Source organism: Ipomoea triloba, chromosome 10 (assembly GCF_003576645.1).
Source record: "Ipomoea triloba cultivar NCNSP0323 chromosome 10, ASM357664v1".
Classification (NCBI taxonomy): Eukaryota; Viridiplantae; Streptophyta; class Magnoliopsida; order Solanales; family Convolvulaceae; genus Ipomoea; species Ipomoea triloba.
In genome coordinates this window covers 23,786,295-23,810,956 of record NC_044925.1, presented here as the reverse complement: position 1 = coordinate 23,810,956, position 24,662 = coordinate 23,786,295, and the positions used below count along the sequence as shown (strand labels likewise).

The 24,662-nt window shown below is 36.8% G+C and overlaps 3 protein-coding genes and 2 pseudogenes across 3 annotated transcripts; 2 read left to right on the top strand and 3 right to left on the bottom strand.

The window, feature by feature from the left end:
• The first annotated feature begins 1,465 nt into the window (after positions 1–1,465).
• Positions 1,466–4,962, top strand: LOC116033003 (vacuolar protein sorting-associated protein 2 homolog 2). The gene is made up of 10 exons (XM_031275756.1): positions 1,466–1,628; positions 1,750–1,794; positions 2,898–2,932; positions 3,134–3,184; positions 3,614–3,718; positions 3,813–3,884; positions 4,061–4,132; positions 4,217–4,333; positions 4,420–4,481; positions 4,611–4,962. The coding sequence occupies exons 1-10, from the start codon at positions 1,583–1,585 to the stop codon at positions 4,669–4,671; spliced, it is 666 nt and encodes a 221-aa protein (XP_031131616.1). The 5' UTR covers positions 1,466–1,582; the 3' UTR covers positions 4,672–4,962.
• A 443-nt stretch (positions 4,963–5,405) lies between these two features.
• Positions 5,406–7,231, bottom strand: LOC116032999 (berberine bridge enzyme-like 15). The gene has a single exon (XM_031275754.1). The coding sequence runs from the start codon at positions 7,182–7,184 to the stop codon at positions 5,529–5,531; it is 1,656 nt and encodes a 551-aa protein (XP_031131614.1). The 5' UTR covers positions 7,185–7,231; the 3' UTR covers positions 5,406–5,528.
• Positions 7,232–15,423: 8,192 nt separating this feature from the next.
• Positions 15,424–16,029, top strand: LOC116033337 (annotated as a pseudogene).
• Positions 16,030–16,247: 218 nt separating this feature from the next.
• Positions 16,248–17,910, bottom strand: LOC116033001 (berberine bridge enzyme-like 13). The gene has a single exon (XM_031275755.1). It carries the CDS (start codon positions 17,904–17,906, stop codon positions 16,278–16,280), a length of 1,629 nt encoding a protein of 542 aa, XP_031131615.1. The 5' UTR covers positions 17,907–17,910; the 3' UTR covers positions 16,248–16,277.
• A 2,077-nt stretch (positions 17,911–19,987) lies between these two features.
• LOC116033002 lies at positions 19,988–21,721 on the bottom strand (annotated as a pseudogene).
• Between the last annotated feature and the right edge of the window lie 2,941 nt (positions 21,722–24,662).

Below are 24,662 nucleotides of genomic sequence, written 5' to 3'. Positions count from 1 at the left end.
TTGCCTGCAAATCCACGTAACACAAAACATATATTTAAAGAAAAAAAGAAGAAGCAAAACCTTGTTTAATTTGAGTATTGACAATTAACGATTAGCTATTAGTTAATTGTGTTAACTAGTTTGACTAGGTGATAGCATTAATTATTTGTAAAATATAAAGAGAAATCACACTTTTAGTCCTTTAATTATTGTTTGTAATGAAATGTACTCTACACTGTCAATTTTAAGATATTTATTTCTTTAATTGTTTTAAAAGTTGTCAATTCAGTCATTTTTTAACTTTGGTGTTAAACAATTAAAGAACTAAATTAGTACATGTTACAAAAGAACTGAATTGGCAACCTTTAAACAATTGAAAGGCTAAATTTCTTAAAATTGATAGTGAGAGATCACAAGTTCTATCTCTAGTGTGGGCATTGGCTCTTACTGCTTCAAGTTAAGAAAAATTTATATATTTTCTGTGTAAAAAGAGATCAAGAAGTGCATATTTAATTTGATATAAATAATACTGCTCACCTTTCCTGCACGAAATTTGCATTCACTTGACATCTAATTTGTGTGATTTCCTATGTTATATTGTTATAATGTTCAAAAATTTAGTTATTAAAGTTAATTTTAACGGGGTAACTTTAATTAAGTTGGTCAAGTTTTTCGTTTAGAATCATAAAATTTCGATCAATTGTGAGTAACTTAAACAGGTATTTGGGTCACAATGCGAGCTTAACCAGAATGCACAAATTTTAGCTTTGTAGATTACTGTAATAATGGGCATGACCTCAGGCCTCGTGGGATACATTAATCAGTCTTAAATTTGGTCAACAAAAGCTTCATTACTGTAATAATGGTTGTGGCCTTGTAGCTATAAGCCAGCTATTGTACGATCCGCGGAAGCACATATAAGTTCGGGAAAATGATCCCCTGAATATTGGGTAGCTGTTGTGAAACTCGGTCGAATACTCTATGAAATGGGTGGAGTAGCAAAAAAGATTGCCACAAGAGCTATTTCAATAGCAGCATCCAAAATGCCTATATGAACTCAATTCATTATTTCGGAGATGGAATAAAAATCTAAAACCACCGGAAATGAATGTGATTTTAGTGAAACATGTGATTTTTTTAATGTAAAAGGAGGGGTCAATCTAGTCACCGCAGTATCGTTGGAGTCTTCTAAGAATTTCAGTGACATGTTATTACAATATAAATAATCAATTTTAGTGTCAATTTTAATTTTTAAACATTTAAAATTTAATTATCTTTTTGTATAATGTTTAGAGCTTATTTGACACTATTTTTTTAAATCTATTTAATACACGCAGTGGTCTTATGTCTGAACTTGGACTAAACTAGACTATAAAGAGACGTTGTTAAGGGTAGTTTAGTCAAAAGACACATACAACGGCTACTTGTTATGCGGTCGCTAGCCGTTGGATTAATCTCTCATCACACGCTCTCTCTCCTCTTTAACACTTGGCCTTGGGAACGGGAAACCGCTTCCTTACTCGCCATACTCTGAGCAAAATTGTTTCCCAGAGGAAGAAAGCCCCATTTTCCTTTTCTGATCACTAACTTTAGGGTTTCCAAAATGATTTCGAAAATGAACATCTTCAAGAAGAAAACTTCGCCCAAAGGTACGAGCTTTTCGCCATTTTTGTTTCTGCAGCTCGGATTCTCATTCTCACTTTTTTTTTTTGGTTCACGCTTCAATTTTATTGCTGACAATGGGTGAGTTTTGATGGATGTTATCCGCAGATGCGCTACGATCCAGCAAAAGGGAAATGGCGGTTGCCACCCGAGGTACTCCTATTGATGTTAAATTCATTTGATTGATTGGTAGTAGTTTGCTTTTGTTTAGAGAGAAAAAGAAGCTGAAATTGAGTAAAGTCTGAATTTTTAAAGAAAATGCCCCACCACAAGTCAGTAAACAGAAGAGTTCAACTTGGGGGGGGCTTAATTTCGTTCTGCTTCGCAAAAATCAGATTGTAGATCGGCTTGGAAGTGTTACAAAATTTGATCTTTTTATTTTTTGGGTGACAGTGAATCTGCAACCACTATTGCACTAGTTAAACCCCGGTCTTGTGACCTTAGCCGTCAAATAACCACGAGAAGGTACATTAGCTTAGGATGCCTATAGCTGACGGGCACAAACCAATAAGGCCGATAGGCCTGCAGGCCGCTCCAACTGGAGTCTAACTTGAGCATGTGGTTACCAAGCCAATAGCAGCTGACCAACTTGGTTGGGGGCAACCCCCAAATTTGATCTTTTAGTTACAGGGGATTTCACCTGTTTGTGACTTTCTAGTTATAGAAGTTTCAGATGTTTGAAGGGTAGTTGTGATGGAGTGTTATTAGAGATTATTCTGAATTGGATTTCGGTAGGGGATCAAGTATGCTAAATATATATATAAGGTTTGCAATGCATTATGGAGGGAATAAAGTATGAAAAATGATTGAGATTAGTTCGAACATTGCCACGCCTCTTTTATTGGAAACTGAATGTGGTAACATCTCACCTTGGAATGTGATCAAGGAAATCTGTATTTTTAGAGTTGAAAGAGGTTTGTTGCATCAGGAGAGACTACGTGGTTAAACAGCTTTTTGTATGAGAAGATTTTTTTTTCCTATGTTCAAATAATGTTTCAAGACATAGTAGTATCAGGTTAGGTGGTTGTGTGTGTAGGCATGTGTAAAAAAAAAAAAGAGAACGGTCCTAGGGAAGTGTGTGCTCCAAGGCTTGGCTATGTTCTGAATAACTATGGCACCATTTATATTTAGCCATTGTCCACATCTTCATTTATTTCTGTTTCCATAATTATCAATTATATTTGTCCGCCCTGTTACCAAAGTTGGTTCTATCCGTATTTTCTAAACTGCTAACATTTATTTATGTATTGTTATAGGCATCGAGCGTGAAATTGCCTCTCTAGAAATGGAAGTAAGTTGTTATCAAGCACTATTGAATGACTGGAATGGCTTCTTCTTCTTTTTTTTTTTTAAATTTTTTTTATTTATGAAATAGTGAATTATAGGCAATTACCTATATATTTTCCCAAGTGTTCTTGATTTAAGTAGTCCTTGGCTAAACTTTACCTCCAACTGTTTTAATCAACATTTCCTTTACTACATTTGCTCACAGGAAAAGAAATTAGTGGCAGAGATCAAGAAAACAGCCAAAACTGGGAATGAGGCAAGTTTGTGCTTACATTTCTTTTAATTTGTAAACATCACAGCCATTTGTCTGTCTTATAATAAGATAGGGTTTATGTTCTATAAGTGAGCACATTAAAGTCAGTTTTCCATATTTTGGAGTAACCAAATCACAAAAGATGCAACAAACATGTAACTATCAGAGGACTATGGATGACAGTCAACTGTTTTCCAATTATAATAAGGTTTGCTGACATGCGTAACAGTGGTGCACTTCCGGTTTCAAGGATGCTTTCAGTTATTTAGAAGTGATTTTGTTTTCCATATTAGTTCGATTGTGGTTTTTCAAACTACTTTACACTAGTACTCTATGCAGTACCAAGAAACTAGAATCATTGAAAATCCTATTATTGCTTTAATTTCCTCAAATACTCCTCGATGAAACATGAATTATTTCTATTCTAATCAGGCTGCCACCAAAATCTTAGCTCGTCAACTTGTTAGGCTGCGACAACAAATCGTAAATTTGCAGGGAAGTCGTGCTCAGATCAGGGGTGTAGCAACTCACACACAGGTTAGTCTTTTTGCTTACTATGGTTTGGTTTATGCTTCGAAGAATGTAACATTAATATCCTAGACTTATATAATCCTTCGTTTTTGTTTAACAGGCACTATATGCCAGCACATCAATTTCTACTGGAATGAAAGGTGCGACCAAAGCAATGACAGCCATGAACAAGGTACCCCGAAAACCAATCTTACTGACAATGAATGATAGTAAATTTAGCCATAGGATTTTCAAAATCAAAGTTGTGAAGCCTTATAATGGCAGTTCATCACTGATTCCCTGATTCCGTTTATCACATCATTCATATTAAATTTGATCAATTTCCTCTTTTTTTGTTTACTCGTCAAGCAAATGGCACCTGCAAAACAAGCTAAAGTGATCAAAGAATTCCAGAAAGAGTCAGCTCAGCTGGACATGACGGTAATACTATTCATATCTTATCTCCACCTCCTTGGCTCTCTCAATAACGCAAAACTGATTTGAGTTTCTGGTGGTTCTTCCCAGATTGAGATGATGTCAGAGTCTATTGACGAAACCTTGGATAAAGACGAAGCCGAGGAAGAAACAGAGGAGCTTACAAACCAGGTGCTTGATGAGATCGGTGTGGACATTGCATCACAGGTTTGTTTATCGAGCAACTCAATGATATATTTTTCTATGTGCTGGCGTTCCTCACTTTCTAATCATCACGTCTTAACTTTCAACAGTTATCTTCAGCCCCAAAAGGTCGTATTGCATCAAAGAAAGTCGAAAATGTTGCTCCTCCTAGGTATGATCAACAGGCAGATTCATTAGATCATGGTTTTATACTGCCTATCCTATATCTCCTCCAGTTTTTAATGTATATATCTATATGTTTCTTAACTATTTCCTTTATTTTAACGACGAATATATGCAGTTCTCAGGCAGCTGATGTTGAGGATCTTGAGAAGAGGTTGGCTTCTCTTCGGCGAAGTTGACCACCAAAAATGTTCATATTATATGGGAATGGGGAATGCCATTGCAGGACAGCTCTCCTTCATAGTATAAAAATCTCATTGTGTACAACTAAGATCAATGTTTCTATATCTACCTTGACATGACATTTTCTTTTGATGTAGAAAGTGTTAATCAAACTGTTGCATTGTGCTATATAGAATGAAATATATATGTTTGTATTGAGTCTTTCTTCCTAAAGCAAGATTGCTTCAACAAGCTTAGAACATGTTTGGTTTAAAGTTGAATTCCATGGGAATCTCGATGTTACTTTACCACAAGGTCATAATTTTTTTTTTTTTCTTGTTTTGAGTGTCGAGGAAACTCACTATCAATATCTAAGGGTGGGCTGGGTAAATTTTGCTTTGTAAAAGCATCTCCAATTGTGCATTTTTTGGAGTTGAGTGATTTTTAACAAATGGGAAGATGAGTTTTGAGATTTTTTTTTATTGCAAAAAAAGTTTTTAGAAGTCAATCTTGTAACATTGTGATTACTAAATTAAATGTATTATCAATTTGGCTGAGTTGCACTGGTCTTAGATATTTTTGTATGGACCTGATTACGAAGTATGCTTTGCAACCTAACCTTTTGACCTTTTTACGTTTCCAGAACATGTGGGACCTGTTTAATAGAATTATAATGTCATCCAGTCACCACTATGCGTGTAATTGGAAGACCTGGACTAGTCATTGAAATCACTATCAGAAACAAAAATCATTTCAAAAACTGAAACCCAAAATTACTCACTGTAAAAAAGGAAAGAAATTGATGAGTTAACGATGGGAGTACAAAGAAATGAACTCGTATGAAATTTTCTGGGCAACATGTTAACAATCAACTTCAATGAAACAAGGTTTTACCATCATCTCCACCTTTAAATGGAACAACAGGGATGCTCTGTTCATGCCAGAAGAAGTTATCAGGGTCAACCTTCGTCTTCACAACAACAAGTCTCTCAAAATTTTTCTTGTAATACTTTTTACCCCAAACACTAGCCTCGAAGAAGCTCGAGTTTCTGCCATTGTTGTTCATTCCGAGGTCCAAATCCCTGTAATTCACGTACGCTTCTCTGGGGGACTTGGAAGCATAAGCGCCCATGTAATCGTACAGTCCCCTTATCCAATCCACGTGTTTCTGCTTCTCCCCTTCCATTTGCCACGCTGTCAGGTACTGGATTTTGCATATCACCCCTTTCCGGTGAGGGAACGGAATGGAAGATTCTGGAATCTTCGCCATCATTCCCCCGTACGGATTCCAGATCATGAACGGCGTGTCCTCTTCCAGGAAAATCTTCCAGAGCCCCTGGAGACCCTTTTCCGGAATGGGCTTTTTTATGAAATCGGATTTCGCTTTGAAATTTGTCTTCGGGAATAATGGTTTCCCCTGGAGGAGAAACTCCGGCGGGATGGTTCTTGGATATCCGGCGATGAATAAAACGGATTCTATCCAGCTCACCTCGGAGCAGTCTTTTCGGGTTAATCCCAATTCAGGGAAGCTCTTATCCATGATTTGGAGAAGCCTTTCGGTTTTTCCGAGGAATAGGGCGTTGTAGGTGGTTTGGACGGTTCTTTTGCCCTTAACCGCGGTTGAATTTACCGTACTGATGAGAACTCTGATGAAGAGATCTTCGTCGAGTTTATCGGCGGCGACTTTCTGCCATTTGTAGAGAATTTGGGTCGCGTTTTGCTCTAATGTTCTCGGGACGTTGAAAACCGTCACCGTGGATGGGACTGGTACGAGGTTGATTTTCCAGGCGAGTAGAATCCCGAAGCTTCCGCCGCCGCCGCCTCTGATTGCCCAGAAAAAGTCTTCCCCCATTGTGGCTCTGTCAAGAACCCTCCCCGTCGCGTCCACAACACGCGCGTCGACAACGTTGTCCGCTCCGAGGCCGTACCTTCTCATCATGGGCCCATACGCGCCGCCGGTTATGTGCCCGCCGATTCCCAAGCTCGTACAAAGCCCCGCCGGAAAACCAAGAATCTTGCTTTTCTGCGCGATTCTGTAGTACACTTCTCCGATCGTCGCCCCGGCCTGGACCCAAGCGCTGTTATCCGCAACATCAACCTTAATTCCCCGGAGCTTCGCCAAATCGATCAGGACAAACGGCGCCGGAGATTTCATCTCCGACGTGTATGAAACCCCTTCGTAATCATGGCCGCCGCTGCGGACTCTGAGCTGAACGCCGGCTTCTTTAGTGCAAATGACGGCGGCCTGAACGTGGGATTCAATCAGCGGGGTGAATATGAGCAGCGGCTTGGGCGCTGAGGGCACCAGGAAGCGGAGATTTTGGGCGGTGGATTGGAGAACGGAGTTGAAGGATGAAGCGTTTGTGGTGGGGGAGAAGAAAGCGGCGGAGAATGGGATGGGGGCATCGGAATTGAGAGAAATGCATTTGTAGAATTGATCTTGAAACGGAAAAGAAAGAGCCCACGACGGGGAAAAGGTTAGGGATATGAATAAGAAGGAGATAAGTATGGCGGAGAGAGAAGAAGCCATAGGCGTATGCAGACTATTCTGCGTTTGCTCTTTAGCTTGAAGACGATAAGTGAGTTGCCAGGAATATATACAATGTTTCAAGGAGGCTTGCGTTGACCAACTTTCATGTTGATTGACTTTTATTAGATGCATTATTTAATAAACACTCATAAACTTTTTTTTAATTTTATTTTCTTGGGTGAAAGTGAAACATAATTTATTAATTACAATTCACATTTAGACTTTTATAAATGAAGCGCAATTAATCCAATCACTGCCACTTTTAAAGGATTGGGCAACTATGTGTGTCAAAATGTCAGAGTGTGTAAACATGACTTTTGAAAATTGCAGTGTGAATTGGCCTATAAAAGGGAAAAGATTGTATGGTCAAGTTATAATAAAGAATTTGTACTGTAATATTTATAATTTCGTGTTTATTTGTTACAGTATTAATTAAGCTACATGAGACCAAAATGGTAATAGCTACCCTGCATCTTTTTTTCTCTTCTTTTTTTTTTTTTTTTTTGAAAATATAATCAGATAATATTATTAAACCACATCAACCAAATGTCAAATACAAGAAGGATAATTAAAAAACCAACTACGAGGACCAGACTGCGAACTCGCTCATCTGGCTAACGCATGAGCCAACTTATTCTCTGATCTATTAATAAAGCAAAAAGGCACTAAACCAAAGTGTCGTTTAAGACATAAACACTCACTAATAACACAACCAGCGTATGAGCTACCCTGCATCTTGTTTTCTTCAAATATGCATTAATATTATTTTTTTATTAATTTTTTAATGTCTTTAAAAAAAAGTAGGAAAATGACTCTAAAACATTTTATGAAGTTCTCATAAATTGGTGGAAGGAAACATCTACAAGGAGGTAAACCAACCTAAGACAACTCTCATAAAAAGTTAAACTTTGAACCTTGTAGTTACTAAACTAATTGTCTGATCAATTTGACTGGAAGTTGCCTCCTATTCCTATCTACTTTGTTTAATAGTATAGTAAACATGTGGGCATGTTGTCATTGTTGACATTATAAGTGTTTTCATTTTCAGATCCAAATTCCAACAGCCCAACTTTGCACCATTAAGTATAACATTAATGAACATCAGGGAGTGCTTAATCTAGAAGATAAGTGTGAAGAGATTGATTATTAGCAGTCAATTCAACCTCAGATAATGGCTATGGATGTGCCTGTGATCCATGACAGGATGCTATATATTTGGATTAAAGTAATGTTTAGTTACAACAATTGGAGGAAGTTTCTGAATTCAATACTCTAAACAAGTGGGTATCTTTTAATTTACTTGCCTTAAAATAAAATGAACATGAAAGACAATATGAGCTGCCACTTTTCTTGCCTTGAAAATCCCCCATTCTTTCATTCTTAATCCCTTCGAACCTCCATGGTTGTCTCAATCCTAAATAGTTGGTGAACAATTTCTCTCTCTCTCTTTTTCTTTTTTCCTTCCCACATTTTTTGGATTCTTTAGAATGAAAACTATGATTATTTTACCACCAACTTCAATTACAATGTGAAATTTTGTAACATAATATAAATAAATGAGAAAGTTTGATGTCACTATTTGTACTGAGGGCATACAAGTCAACAATTTTGAAAAAACTTTAAATTTGTATTGGGTACTACTGTCGATATTAAACACACAATACCTAATACACACGTTTCTCATTCAAGTTGGATTGTATCAAGTGGAAAAAATATTGGTGCTAATCGACACCTTAAAACTTTTCATAAATAATATATAATTTAGTAATGATTATTTAATCTTATTGTTCAATGGCTATAAACCATATGATGTCATATCAATATTTTTTAAAAATCAGAAGTTTAACTTTTAAAGGAATAGACACACTTTTAGCCTCTCAATTGATGATTATTATTCAATTTAATTCCTCATTATTAATTTTAGTTAATGATACTCAATTATTTTATCATGTTATAATTTAGTCTCTCAAAGTATAAAATAGTGATTTACTCCAATTTTTTGAAATATATAGGAACTAACATAAGTAAATAATTTTGGAACTAAATTGATTATTTTACAAATTAAAGAACTAGATTATATTTACAAATTAAAATAGTAAAACAATTGATGAGGACCATATTAATTAAAATTGGAAATAAAAGACTAAATTGTATAATAACTAATCAATTATTATACCATGAATCATGGTACACCTTGGAGTAGGATGAATCATTCACATAAGATTCATTTTTAGTATATTGAAGATTCAATTTTAATATATACATTGAATGTTTGTTTGCTAAATCTTATTTTTTGTATATTAAAGGTTCATATTTATATATACTATCACAAATAAACAATTAATATAATAAAAATGAACGCTTGTCCATAAGACAATGTGGATCATGGTCCATAGTATGACTTGTTGTAACTAACCACCAAAGGACCAAAATTACATTTGTTTTCTCACTTTTTATTTTTTAATAAAACAATAGTATGTGATTTGTTGTTAATTTACTCTCTCTCTCTCTCTCTCTCTCTCTCTCTCTCTCTCTATATATATATATATATATATATATATATATATATATATATATTAGTTCGGTAATAAATTTAGAATTTGATTGAATAAATTCTAGAACAACGATTACAAGTTAGTAGAAACAACCGATCGAGTTGGAAGGTCGGTTAGACCCACCCATAATATTCCGATAGTGATAAATTGAAGATAGTTATGCAGTAATGCTCAGTAAATTTTATGGTGAGATGACATATATCAAAGCAGATCATGAATGCAAGAGACATGTTTAACCACAGTACACTAGACCCAGCATAGTAACTATTTGATACATTGTTATAGTACGTGCACTTGTATACATAAATTAGTCCAAACCCCACCTATGATTACATTTTAGGACCAAAGTGTTTAGATTAACACTAAGAATGTTCTAGTAGTGCACTAAAATACATAAATTAGTCGAAATCCCACCTATTATGATTACATTTTAGGACCAAAAGTGTTTAGATTAACACTAACAATCACGTTAAAATTATACTCCGTATTACACTTTAGTGTTTACCAATCATATATGGCCTAAAGTGGCACTGCTACGGCTGATGTAGATCCAGATAATCCTCTTTCAATTATTTAAAAAAGGCTGCTTTTACTTTATCAAAGCAAAAACACATGAATCTTATCAATACATTATACAAGTTGCTTCACGTATGGCACGTTGCGTAATCAATATATATGTAATTTCAATATATTATTATCTTGATTTTAATCTACCGACGATTGGCGATGGTGAGGACTTTTCTTGGTATGTTTTTCCAATTCTTTTAGGTGATAAAAGAAAGTTTTGTACTAATTATTTATAGATCGAGAGTTTAAAAGATAAATTTTAATTTTGTATAATAGTTGTACACATATAAAGTTGTAATTTGACACTGTAGTTGCATTACATATAGTTTGTTTATCAATTGCTACAGTTTTAATTTTTAAAGCATGCGTACGAACCAACCTATCTATAGCCACATCAAGCCAAGAATAATCAAGAATTATAATTCCTTGTTAAAAATTAATTTTTGAATACTTTTATTTTTGGAAACATTTTTGAATACTTATTAAACATCCAAATTAATTAAATTATTGACTTAATCAAACCATTAAAAAGAAAAACTTTAAAACTCTCCAAAAGACTATTATCAAACACTCTAAATGCAGCGAACCATTAAAAAAGAAAAACTTTAAAACTCTCCAAAAGACTAATATCAAACACTCTACATGCAGTGATATGATAATTTCTTTTATTGTATTATTATAGTTAATAAATCATGCAAACTCATTTCATACTTTGATTTTCGAGAAAACTTGTTATTATTTTAAGGTATGTTCGATCTAGCTAAAGTTTGTCGTATGATCCAAGTTGATAAAATATTACAAGGAGGTAAATTTGCCTAAATTGTTCATAGTTAACTGGCTTAAACTAAAAAGACTAATAAACAATTTCAACATAGAATCGAACTTTTGAACTTTGTAGTTATTAAGTCAATTATTCGAAGGAGTTGCCGCCAAAGACAGCACGTAAGTGTAAGAGGAAAATATGACATTTGTGCAACTAAGCTTCATGACAATTTGTCAACACCAAAAATAAAAAATATTTTCTTTAGTTTATTAAAAATATTTATTCAAACTTAGGCAATAAAAAATTACAAGTGGGAACTGCATGTGAGTATGAAATATAGACTAAAATAGTACAGAGAATATACATTAAGAGATCTTAAGTGCAGTTAAAACAATATAGTCACTAATATTGTACTAACCATATAGTTATCTAACAGCTCCGCATATTGTTCTTCATTCTTATCTTGGCTTTATTATTGATGTACGTTGTAGAGCTGTTATTTTCTCATTTTTAGAATGTTTGAATAGCTTAATTCCTAGATCCTTTAATTTTTTGTAACACATACTCTAACTTCTGTAGCTTATAGTCAGGATCACTCATTGTACTGGGACTCCGTCCCTCCTGACTCTATCTCAACTTTTATGCAATAATCTACATTGGTTTTATTGCTTTAAAAAAATAGTCACTAATATTTAAAAAAAAAAGGATTTTAAGTAAAAGAGATTTATTTATTTTTAAATTTCTAAATTATAATAGTATTTTTGTTTTTGGTTCTCAATTTTGTTTTATTCTACTTTTAGTCACCAATTTTAAAATAAGAATGTTTAACTTTTTAATCCAAATGCCATCAAATGATGTATGTTGAAGTTCTGTAAACATTTTACAGTGTCTATGTGTGTGTGTGTCTATATATATATATATATATATATATATATATAATTGGCATATTCTTAAAAATCAAGTACGAAAAGTTAGAATCAATGATTAAAAGTAGTTAAAATACTATTATAGTCGAAAAATTAAAAGTAAAATAAACTTAATTATTCTTATGTGGTGAAATTATTTTTGATTGATGAGAAGAATTCTAGTTACTATATATCCGATACGAAAATTATATTTCACTCACTCTACCACCTTTTCGAAGTATGAGGTGAAATTATTGACTTAACATTTTTCTAGTATTGTAGGAGGCTTCCAATAGTTAATAACCAACTTAATTAAAAATGTTATTAAATAAGGGTCAAGTTATCATTAAAAAAAAATGAACTCTCTAAACATTTGCTACTTCATTCTAGTTAAAGGCTTAGACTTAAGAATTTACTTCTAGAAAATTAAACTCCTTTTACTCATATAATAATTCATTAATAATAAATCAATGACCTAATAACTCATATATACATATATATATATATATATATATATGCAACTTTTTAACTTGTGATTTCAAACTATTATACACTATAAGCATATATAAACAAACAAAATAAATGTATGGTAAATTTAATGGTGTCTCAAATGCATGTGTTTGAATCTTGTTGAAATTATACTATATCTCTTTTTTACTATTAATAATAAAGTGCACGATACAACTTTACTAAACTTACAGCACCATTACATACAACAATATAATATAAAAGTATAAAACAATAGAAATTCCAGTAAATGTATATGTTGGATGTTTTTCTTTGAAAAATGCAACTTGTATTAAATTGCATACTATTTGACATGATTAAACTAAGTGTTATAATCTTTTATATTTATTAAACATTTATGAATTGGTCAAATATGCTAAAAATTATTTGGATGAAAGAAGTTTTTTTTTAAAAAAATTTAATGAAATTAGGATTTCCTTTTCATTTGGTATATAAAGGGAGAAATATAATGAGTCAAATGACATAAATATATAAACAATCCTCGTATTATATGTTAGGCTACAATAATAAACAAACTAAATGAGAAAGCAAATAAAGTCAAAGTGTCGGCGGGTTTCATTTCGGAAGTTGGTACAACTACAACATATATACAACAAAAATTATTTACAAAAATAGGTAACCCCTCTCAAATTAATTAGTGGAGTCATTAATTTAATAATCAAAATATTATTTGAGCTCGTCGGGCACAAAAAATAAGTTACTAAAAATACAATGGAAAAACTCTTCAACAGACCAAATACCGAGTGTAAAAATAATAATATATAAATACAAACATATAATTTTCTAGAATGCTATGTCAATACTTTTATTATTCTCCCGTTTCATTTTATGCATATAATATGGGTTGATTAATAAAATTTGACTGTATTAATTAAATTTAATTTTTATTGCATTTAGTTTCATATTAGTAAATAATATTGATATTTTTTTTGAAATTATACTAAAAATTTTATTATATATATAAAAAATAAATTTAATAATATTGACAGACATTCTTGCACCCTCCACGTGTACGGCATCAGGATGGCGCCAAACTCCCACCAGGCATGCGTCTCACGTCCTGTCACCACAACCTCCACCATCCATGTACCCAAGAACCTCCCTCAACTCCCAGGAACACGGCAAATCGGACACGACCCGCGCCATGCCCCTACACACATACCCGAGCGCCCCGGGTGGCGGCACGACCAGCCGCCACCCCGGGCGCTAGCCACGTGGTCAGGGTGCGACTGTGGCGCAACCAGCCACTATCACGGTGGCCGAGGGTAGCGTCCCACCCTGCTCCTCCGAACCTCCTGTGTACGGGTCTGCTTACTAGCTTGCATCACTCCAATGTTGGGTGTGTCTTGTATCACCTTGATTCTTGGGCTTGGCCCCAACCAAAAAATTAGGCCTATATCCCATAACCCCATTATATAACATCAAATTTTATTCATCTCTAACCAATTTGTATAAAATTGTATTCATATATTAAAATGATTTGTATTATACTTGTTAGTATAAAATTAATATGTTAATATTATATTTTTTGATTCAGTTATGGAAAAAACAAATTCAAAGATAATTTTTTTTAATGAATCGTCTAGTCAATGTCATATCAATATAAAAAATGTGTGCTTTATAATGTGTTTTCTATTCAAATCATCTTATTCAATTAATTATGTTTCATATTTTGTTATGAATATTTATCGTATTTTAAAATATTTTGATTTCTCACCCCAATCAAAAAGTTTTTAGATCCTTCAATGTTTGTAAGTTTTGTTTGATAAATTTTTATTAATAATTAATTTATTATTTATTATGATAACAATGCAATGTTATTGGTTGTAAGCTTATCTAATTTTATTGTTTATTTTTATAAACTATAATTATTTATTTATGAAGGCATAGTGTTAGTTGTTATTAATTATTTTAGATTTAGAAAAGCATCTATAATTTTTTTTCATGATTACTGTAGTGTATGTAAAATTTTTAAAAACTTGTGAATCTTTTTTTTTTTTGAGTAAAAAGTTGTAAATCTTATTTCAAATCATTTGATATTAATATTTTTTTCTTATTTAATTTAAATTTTAGGTATAAAACTATATATTAACTTTAATAGGGCCTATTTGTTTCGTCATGCCTTGGACCTATAAATGATAGGACCGGGCCTGTACATACATTTTGGTCCACCATATAAGTATTGCCTTCTTTTAGGGGGAAGATAATTTTATATTAAACAGCAATAGGTGTACTATAGAATTAAATATAAAGAAAGAAGTACTTTAAAATCTTAATGTGAGACAAAAATGACAGGTAACTAACTGATAGCGTAAATGTAAACGGGTCTACGATTACGCTACGAATACGTGTGTTACGTGTGGTGAAGAATGTTGCTCGGCCGGTCAATCGGTCGGTCTACCGGTTAACGACTGAGCGATTCGAAGCTATATCGCTCTACGGGTGACGAACAGTGATAAAGAGTAAGCAGGAGAAAGACAATCGGCAAATCGCAAGTGTATTAGTGTAGTACTGATGAGTCCTCCCTAGTGAGGGGAATGGCCCCTATATTTATACAAAGTGGATTTACTATGCACATGATGTCTGATATGCAAGTGGAGGGCATATTTGCATGGGCTGAAATGATCGGAAGCAACATGCACATGTACTAGTCGGTCCGTAAATCACCTATCGTCAACGGTCACCCAATCGGTCCGTCGAACGGTCACCCCACCGGTCCGTCGACGGTCACCCAACCGGTCCGGCCGCATGATCGGAAGCAACACACCTTGTGGATTGGAGGCTCACGAGCGCAACAATAGCTTGATGTGACGACCGACAACTTTTCAGGAACAAGGGATCCGTGTTTTCTTCACCTCGAGTAACTCAACCACTTCGAGCAAACCAATGCGCATTTTGCGGAGTGACTANTGCTCAAAATAATGAATCACAGTTTCCCGGAACTGGGATTGACCCGAAAGGACTGCCTGGAAATGAGTTGGATCGAATCGGTAATTTACACCGCCGGATACCCAAGAACCACGCCGCCGGAGTCTCTCCTCCAAGGGAAACCATTATCTCCAAGGTCTAGTATCAAGGCGAAGTCGGAATTCCTGAGAACGCCCGTTCCGGAGAGCGGTCTCCGGGGACTCTGGAAGATTTTCCTCAAGGAGGATACGCCGTTGATGATTTGGAATCCGTACGGAGGAATGATGGGAAAGATTCCAGAATCTGCCACTCCATTCCCTCACCGGAAAGGGGTGATCCTGGAAAATTGAAGGGGAGAAGAAGAAACACATTGATTGGATAAGGGGACTGTACGATTACATGAGCGCTTATGCCTCCAAGTCTCCCAGAGACGCTTATGTGAATTACAGGGATTTAGACCTGGAATGAACAACAATGGCAGAAACACGAGTGTCTCAGAGGCTAGTGTTTGGGGTTATAAGTATTTCAAGGGAAATTTTGAGAGACTTGTTGCTGTGAAGACGAAGGTTGACCCTCATAACTTCTTCTGGCATGAACAGAGCATCCCTGTTCTTTCCTAATTATGTATTTATGTATTTTTATGTCATTGGTTTACAGTGTGATTAATGTTCAGTTGCATAATAAACAGAGTTTAATGTTAATGAATCTTTAAAACTCTGGGAAATAATAAACATGTTCATTTTTTCAGTACTGAACGTAATAACAAACATTCAATACACAAACAAATGAACTATTGGCTAGCTCACTGTAAAAACACAAGAAATTGGCACTGGAAATCTGCAATTATAAGCTTCAATCCAACAAGGTTTTACTTTGATGGAACAACAGGGATGCTCTGTTCATGCCAGAAGAAGTTATCAGGGTCAACCCTCGTCTTCACAACAACAAGCCTCTCAAAATTTTTCTTGAAATACTTTTTACCCCAAACACTAGCCTCTGAGAAGCTAGTGTTTCCGCCATTGTTGTTCATTCCGAGGTCTAGATCCCTGTAATTCACATAAGCTTCTCTCGGGGACTTGGAAACAAAAGTGCCCATGTAATTATACAGCCGCCTTATCCAATCCAAGTGTTTCTTCTCCTCCCCCTCTATTTCCCAGCTCGTCAGGTACTGGATTTTGCATATCACCCCTTTCCGATGAGGGAATGGGGTGGCGGATTCCGGAATCTTCCCCATCATTCCTCCGTAGGGATTCAGGATCATCAGCGGCGAGTCATCCTCCAGGAAGATTTTCCAGAGCCCCTTGAGACCGCTCTTTGGAATGGGCTTTCTCAGGAAATCTGATTTGGCCTTGAAATTTGTCTTCTGGAATTGTAGTTTCCCTTGGATGAGAAACTCCGGCGGCGTGGTTCTTGGGTTTCCGGTCAGGTAAATCACGGACTCTATCCAGCTCATTTCGGAGCAGTCTTTTTTGGTCAATCGTAGTTCGGGGAAGCTATGATTCATGATTTTTAGTAGCCTGTCGGTTTGTCCGAGAAACAGGGCTTTGTATTCCGTTTGTACGGTTCTTTTGTAATTGATTGAGGTTGAATTCACGGCCGTGAAGGTGACTTCGATGAAAAGATCCTCGTCGAGCTTATCGGCGATTTTCTGCCATTTATAGAATATTTTGGTTCCGTTTTGCTCTAATGTCCTCGGGACGTTGAAAACCGTCACCGTGGATGGAACTGGTACGAGGTTGATTTTCCAGGCGAGTAGAATTCCGAAGCTTCCGCCGCCGCCGCCGCTGATTGCCCAGAACAAGTCTTCCCCCATTGCGGCTCTGTCTAGAACCCTCCCCGTCGCGTCAACAATACGCGCATCGACAACGTTGTCCACTCCGAGACCGTACTTTCTCACCAACGGACCATACGCGCCTCCAGTAATGTGCCCTCCGATTCCCAAGCTGGTGCAAAACCCCGCCGGAAAACCAAGAATCTTACTTTTTTCCGCAATTCTGTAATAAACTTCTCCATTCGTAGCCCCAGCCTGGACCCAAGCACTGTTACCCTCAACATCAACCTTAATTCCCCGGAGCTTCGCCAAATCAATCACGACAAACGGCGCCGGAGATTCCATGTCCGAGGTGTAGGAAATCCCTTCGTAGTCATGGCCGCCGCTGCGGACTCTGAGCTGAATTCCGGCTTCTTTAGCGCAAATGACGGCCGCCTGAACGTGGGATTCAATGAGCGGGGTGAAGATGAGCAGCGGCTTGGGCGCGGAGGGCTCCAGGAAGCGGAGATTTTGGGCGGTGGATTGGAGAACGGAATTGAACGAAGAAGCATTTGTAGTAGGGGAGAAGAAAGCGGTGGAGAATGGAATGGAGGTATCGGAATATAAAGAAATGCATTTGTAGAACTGAACTTGAACGGAAACGGAAACCACCGGCGGCGAAAAGGTTAAGCAAGTGAATAAAATTGATAGAATTACCGGGGAGCTCGAAGAAGCCATAGCCGCCATGCGTCTTCCCATTAACGATGAGCGGCCTCACATATATACGCAGTAGAAGACAGAATTGGCTTGCATACTAACCCCAGCCTGAATAAGCCCAGCCTGAATAAGCCTGATCAACACGAAATTAAGAAAATAATAAAATTTCGTTATTTCATGGAGAATAACCTTTTCATCTTACATGGCACGAATATGATTGACAAAAAAATATATGTAGTATATGCTAATGTACGTAAATGATGGAAGCATAGCGTTAAGACGTCGATTGTGATTTGCTCGCTAGACTAAAATTCTATATTGTTGCTTACCTATGATTTTTGTCTCATTCATAAATATAAATAATTAAAAATTATTGTTCAAATTATATATACCCAAATTGTATATGTATTATATACACACAAATATGATATATTATTCATAGAAATTTAATTAAAATATAATCAACAATTAAATTAATCATATAATGATTTGAATAAAATGATAATTAAATAATAAGAAAATAAAAGATATGATAAATATAAGTGTATGGTAATAATGATGGAGTCATTAGTGTTAGAATTAAATAGTAACGTAGTTATAATTGTGTAAGTGTAGTTTTGTCTAACAAGAATGTAATAGAGATAATTTTGTCCAATAAAACTAAAATGTACAACATTTAATATTAAATGTATATCTTTATTAGCATACATAAAATGGACATAAATCAATGATATAACTTGGATTGAGACTTACGGAGTATTATTTAAAAAAAATTACATGAAAATTGCAATTCAATCCAACCAAATAATATAGTTTCCTTGCATGTTAATAACATTGTAAAAGATTTCCAATTACAGCCAACCAAATGCCCCAAAAGGTTATTTGCTCACAAGACTAAAATTCTATCTTTATGATTACGTGTGATTTTTGGTAACGCAAATGTACGAGGTAAACTTCACTTTGTGACTAAGAATATCCACAATAATAGTGATTTTTTGTGGTTTTTTAGGTTACACATAAGAGAGAGGAGGGAATTAGAAAAAGGAAAAAGGAAGAAAAAAAAACGGTTGATTCTGACGCAATAAATAAATAAATAAAGGCTCTAACGTGCCATCGCGCACTGCATGCGATCGTGTGGGTGTCTATTGTGCGTGAAACACGCACAACACCTGCTGGTATCCCTTTTCTCCTCTCTTTAGGACCCACAAAAAATCATTAACTTGCAGGAAAATAAAACACACACTCTCTCCTCCTTCTCTCATCTCCACATCACATTATACCCCACAAAAAATCACCGAAAATCTGTTGACATGGATGCTCTAAGGACTCTAAGGAAGCAAACCAGTTTAGGTTGTTCATAGCTGATCGGATCGAACCAAAAAGGTCAATAGATAGCTCCCATTGTTCATAGACACAATTATTGTTTTTTGAGTTGATTGATTACTTGTATTTTCGCTTATAATTCAGTGGTCTATTATTATTTTATATCGAAAATAAGAGGAGGACCCTTGGGAAGTCCGTATCAAGTTGACTCCACCACTCTACGCGCCCTTGTGACACGCACCAAATCGTCAAGGTAAGCATCTTCACTCCCGATAAGGCAGGCATCCAAAACCATTCTTTCTTCCCCCTGAATAGCCCCGAGCGACGCAAGGCAATCCGCCACTTTGTTTTGTTCGCGATAGACCACCCGCATGGAAACCCTCTCGTCTCTCTTGATCCACCATTTAGCATTCTCAATGTACTGACTAATAGGACCCCGACCAACCATCTCATCGTTGATCATTATTTCATACAAATATTATCGCTTGCACAGTGCACACCTTTGAAGGAGCCTTAATGGAATATTGTCTCACGTATGGCCGCATAAACCAAACTTGTTTTATTAAATAGTTTTTAATAATTAAATTGTAATGAGATCAACTAATTGATGAGTAACTAATAAATATATCATAAAGATATTTATAGCATTGTCAGTTGGCATATGATTTAGACATTAAATATATATTTGGTAAAATGATCAGCTAATGGTATGAGATTGTGCCTGATTCATGTGGTATATATTTGGATTAAAATAATGGTTAGTGATGACAATGGGGAAAGTAGCTGAATTCAACACTCTAAATGATTGGTATCTTATTATTGCCATAAAAATGGGTTTGAAAGATGATATGAACTTCCCCATTTTTGCCTTGAAAATCTTAACCTTAATCACACTGTAAAATCATTGACATAATACATAATTAGGAAAGAATAGGGATGCTCTGCTCATGCCAGAAGAAGTTATCAGGATCAACCTTCGTCTTCACAGCAACAAGTCTCTCAAAATTTCCCTTAAAATACTTATAACCCCAAACACTAGCCTCTGAAACACTGGTGTTTCTGCCATTGTAGTTCATTCCGAGGTCTAAATCCCTGTAATTCACATAAGCTTCTCTGGGAGACTTGGAAGCATAAGCGCCCATGTAATCGTACAGTCCCCTTATCCAATCAATGTGTTTCTTCTTCTCCCCTTCAATTTTCCAGGATCACCCCTTTCCGGTGAGGGAATGGAGTGGCAGATTCTGGAATCTTTGCCATCATTCCTCCGTACGGATTCCAAACCATCACCGGCGTGTCCTCCTTAAGGAAAATCTTCCAGAGTCCCCGGAGACCGCTCTCCGGAACAGGCGTTCTTAGGAATTCCGACTTCGCCTTGAAATATGACTTCGGAAAGAATGGTTTCCCCTGGAGGAGAAACTCCGGCGGCGTGGTTCTTGGGTATAAGGCGTTGTAAATTACCGATTGGATCCAACTCATTTCCAGGCAGTCCTTTCGGGTCAATCCCAGTTCTGGGAAACTGTGATTCATTATTTTGAGCAGCCTGTCGGATTTCCCGAGAAACACGGCGTCGAAAGCGGTTTGTACTGTTCTTTTCCCCTTGACGGCGGTTGAATTCACCGCAGTGACGAGGACTCTGAGGAAGAGATCCTCGTCGAGCTTATCGGCGATTTTCTGCCATTTATAGAGTAGTTTTGTCGCGTTTTGCTCTAATGTCCTCGGAACTGTGAAAACAGTCACCGTCGCCGGAACCGGGACTAGCTTGATTTTCCAGGCGAGTAGAATTCCGAAGCTTCCGCCGCCGCCGCCCCTGATTGCCCAGAACAAGTCTTCCCCCATTGCGGCTCTGTCTAGAACCCTCCCCGTCGCGTCAACAATACGCGCATCCAAAGCATTGTCTGCTGCGAGACCGTACTTTCTCAGCATGGCACCATACGCGCCTCCAGTCACGTGCCCTCCGATTCCCAAGCTGGCGCAAGTCCCCGCCGGAAAACCAAGAATCTTGCTTTTTTCCGCAACTCTGTAATAAACTTCCCCATTAGTAGCACCGGCCTGGACCCAAACACTCTTATCCTCAACATCAACCTTAATCCCCCGGAGCTTAGCCAAATCAATCACGACAAACGGCGCCGGAGATTCCATGTCCGACGTGTAGGAAATCCCTTCGTAGTCATGGCCGCCGCTGCGGACTCTGAGCTGAACGCCGGCTTCTTTAGTGCAAACGACGGCGGCTTGGACGTGGGATTCAATCAGCGGCGTGAATATGAGCAGCGGCTTGGGCGCGGAGGGCACCAGGAAGACGAGATTTTGGGCGGTGGATTGGAGAACGGAATTGAAAGAAGAAGCATTTGTATTAGCGGAGAAGAAAGCGGTGGAGAACGGAATGGAGGTATGGGAATGGAGAGAAACGCATTTGTAGAATTGATCTAGAAAGGAAAGAGAAACCACCAATGGCGAAAAGATTAGGGAAGTGAATAAAATTGATAGAATTATGGGGGAACTCGAAGAGGCCATAGCTATATGCAGACTGCTCTGCATTTTCTTGAGTGTCAAGATGATGAGGATCACACATATATATACAAGAAAAATGCTATTCCACTTTGTATACAAATTGACTTGTATTGACAATAGTTATATCATGGATCTGGATACATCTTACAAAGTGGACCCATATTTAAAATACACAATTTCATAATTGTATATTACAGTATATCACAATTTTTAAATCTATATAACAAAATTGTAAATATAGAGTTCAAAATTGTAAATATTGAGTAATATAATTTTGTATATTGATATTTAAAATTGTGAATATAGACCTGAGTTCACTTTACTCGGAGTCATTGCATAATTTGTATATTCTAGATCCAAGTTTACATAATAATTTGTCCATGTCCTGCTTAAAGATGTTGGACTCCTTTATTTATTTATTTATTTTTAAATTGAGTGCTTTAAAATTTTGATCACCACACTTGCGGATTGAAATGGCTTTCAACTTCACTCAATTGTCATAAAACAATAGTTAAAAGAAGTTGGCTTTCTAGCTAGTATTCATTACTCCTTTTTTTTTTAATAATAAAAGAAAATAGAATTGTTATGGTGTCGAATGACATCGATATTACGTTATATATGATACAAACATCAATGCATAGCATGCTATATAAGGGTGTGTTTGGTTGGGGGGTTTAGGCATAAGGTATCGGTATCAAAGTGATTGTTAGTGTTTGGTTGATAGGTTTTGTGAATGCTACTATGGGTTTGGAATACCCCATTAATGGCAAAATCCATACCCTTATTAAATAAGGGTTTCATCTTTCTTCATCATTTCTTCCCCAACTATTAATAATCATTCCCATTCCACCCAACTACCAAACATGCTAAATACTTTCACCAAAACTCATTACCCTTACCAAGTATTTGATACCCATTCCGATTCCGATTCCCATGTGCGAACCAAACGCACCCTAAGTATTGGGTCAAATTTTGCCATCCTTTTTTTTTTTTGAAAGAAAACATCAGAATATTCATTAAATCAAATGCGAAATACATGAAGGAATAGAAGATAACCAACTAGAAGGACCAGGTTGGGAACGAGCCGCCCTTGCAACAGCATGGGCAAGCTTATTCGCTGATCTAGGAATAAAACCAATAGACACTACTTCAAAGTGTCTTTGCAAAGACCTGCACTCATCAATCACACAGCCAGCATATGAAAGATCTGTTGAAGAGCCATTAATGAAATTACACACTGACTGACAATCGGACATCACCACTATCTTTGAACACACCCTATCTTTTGCCCAAGACAGAGCTTCCTTCACCGCCATAGCCTCTGCAAGATGAACATTGTTATGGCATCGTAAATAACCATTTTTAGCAGCCACATATCTCCCATCGCTGTCAGTAATAATAATCCCATAAAAAGCATGCTCAGAGTTAGGAAACACCGTTGCATCAACAAAAAACTTCACAAATTCATCTGTCACCGTCAAAGAAGGTGGCAGCTGCATGGCACGCTCATCATCACCAGGCATAGCATTCATCAATTGTTGCCAACAATTAACCATATAATCAACCTCAGCTTGTATTTGCGAAGCCACCCACGGCTTACTACTCGAAATCAACGCATTACGCCCTCTTCAAACACACCAACAAATTGCAACCCCACGTAACACTGTCAGCATAGGGCCAGCAGAAATAACAGCTTCTAACCATGCAACAAACGGCACACTACTATCAACAGGTTGATCAATAGAAGCCCATAAAGCCATAACTTGAGGACATAGGAAAAACAAGTGGTGCAAAGATTCAGGTTCATGGGAGCACAGTGGACATACCACATCAACATTCACCCCTCGGCCGAACAGGGCAGTCCTCGTAGGAATAACAGAATGCACACACCGCCAGAGGAAGTTTCGAATATGCGGCGGGATTTTGAGGCACCATAGTTTACGCCATATACCATTCAAAGCGAACCCGGTCTCATACTCCATTGACAACAAACGATAACCTTGTTTCACAGTATAACAGCCTCTCAAGTCTCCCCTCCAGCACCATTTGTCTTCAAAATTGATGGAGACTGGGATCTGAGTAATAAGCTCAATATCCCGCTGAATAAACAGACTGGATAATTTAGTCAAATCCCAGTCATTGGTATGAGGGAGCAGTAACTCAGTAACACGAAGATTCGCATCCTGACCATGCACTGGAGTAGTCACAAACGGATTAGTCGCATCTGGCAGCCACGGCTGATTCCATACACAGGTCGCTCGACCATTGCCAATTCTCTTATAACAGCCTTTTTTTAAAACATCTTGCCCAGCCAAAATGGATCTCCAACAATAACTAGGATTAGCACCTATTGAAGCATTCAGAAAATCTGCTCGCGGAAAGTACCGAGCCTTGTAAACTCTAGCAGCCAGAGAATCAGGACAAGTCAGCAATCTCCATCCTTGTTTTGCTAATAAAGCAATATTAAAATTATGGAGATGTTTAAATCCCATTCCACCAGTATTTTTCGGGCCACACATGCGCGTCCAAGACATCCACCGAATTCCACCACCACTACCACCATTCGCAGTCCACCAGAATTTATTCATCAACCTTTCAAGCCGCTCACATAAGGAGATGGGGAGAAAATATAAACTCATCGTATATGTAGGCAAAGCTTGAGCGACACTCTTCAGTAGTATCTCCTTGCCGCCCGAGAAAGAAACTTCTTATTCCACCCCCCTAACCGGTGTTTAAGTTTGGCTTCAATAAATGAAGACTTCTTGCTTATTCCGTCCTATCCCCATCGGAAGTCCCAAATACCGGCCAATATTATTTGCTTGTTGTACATGAAAAACCGCCGCCACATTATTTTTTTGAGACTCGCCCGTGTTCCTGCTGAACACAATACAAGATTTCCCGTAGTTAACGGTTTGGCCGGACATGCGCTCATAACTCACTAAACACGACTTGACA

Excerpts from the sequence above, each read along its gene's own strand:
- LOC116032999 (XM_031275754.1), bottom strand. The coding sequence starts at position 7,184 with ATGGCTTCTTCTCTCTCCGCCATACTTATCTCCTTCTTATTCATATCC.
- LOC116033003 (XM_031275756.1), top strand. The coding sequence starts at position 1,583 with ATGATTTCGAAAATGAACATCTTCAAGAAGAAAACTTCGCCCAAAG. Across the intron at positions 3,719-3,812 it reads GTGTAGCAACTCACACACAG|GCACTATATGCCAGCACATC; the intron begins GTTAGTCTTTTT and ends TTTGTTTAACAG. Across the intron at positions 3,885-4,060 it reads CAATGACAGCCATGAACAAG|CAAATGGCACCTGCAAAACA; the intron begins GTACCCCGAAAA and ends TTACTCGTCAAG.
- LOC116033001 (XM_031275755.1), bottom strand. The coding sequence starts at position 17,906 with ATGGCGGCTATGGCTTCTTCGAGCTCCCCGGTAATTCTATCAATTTTA.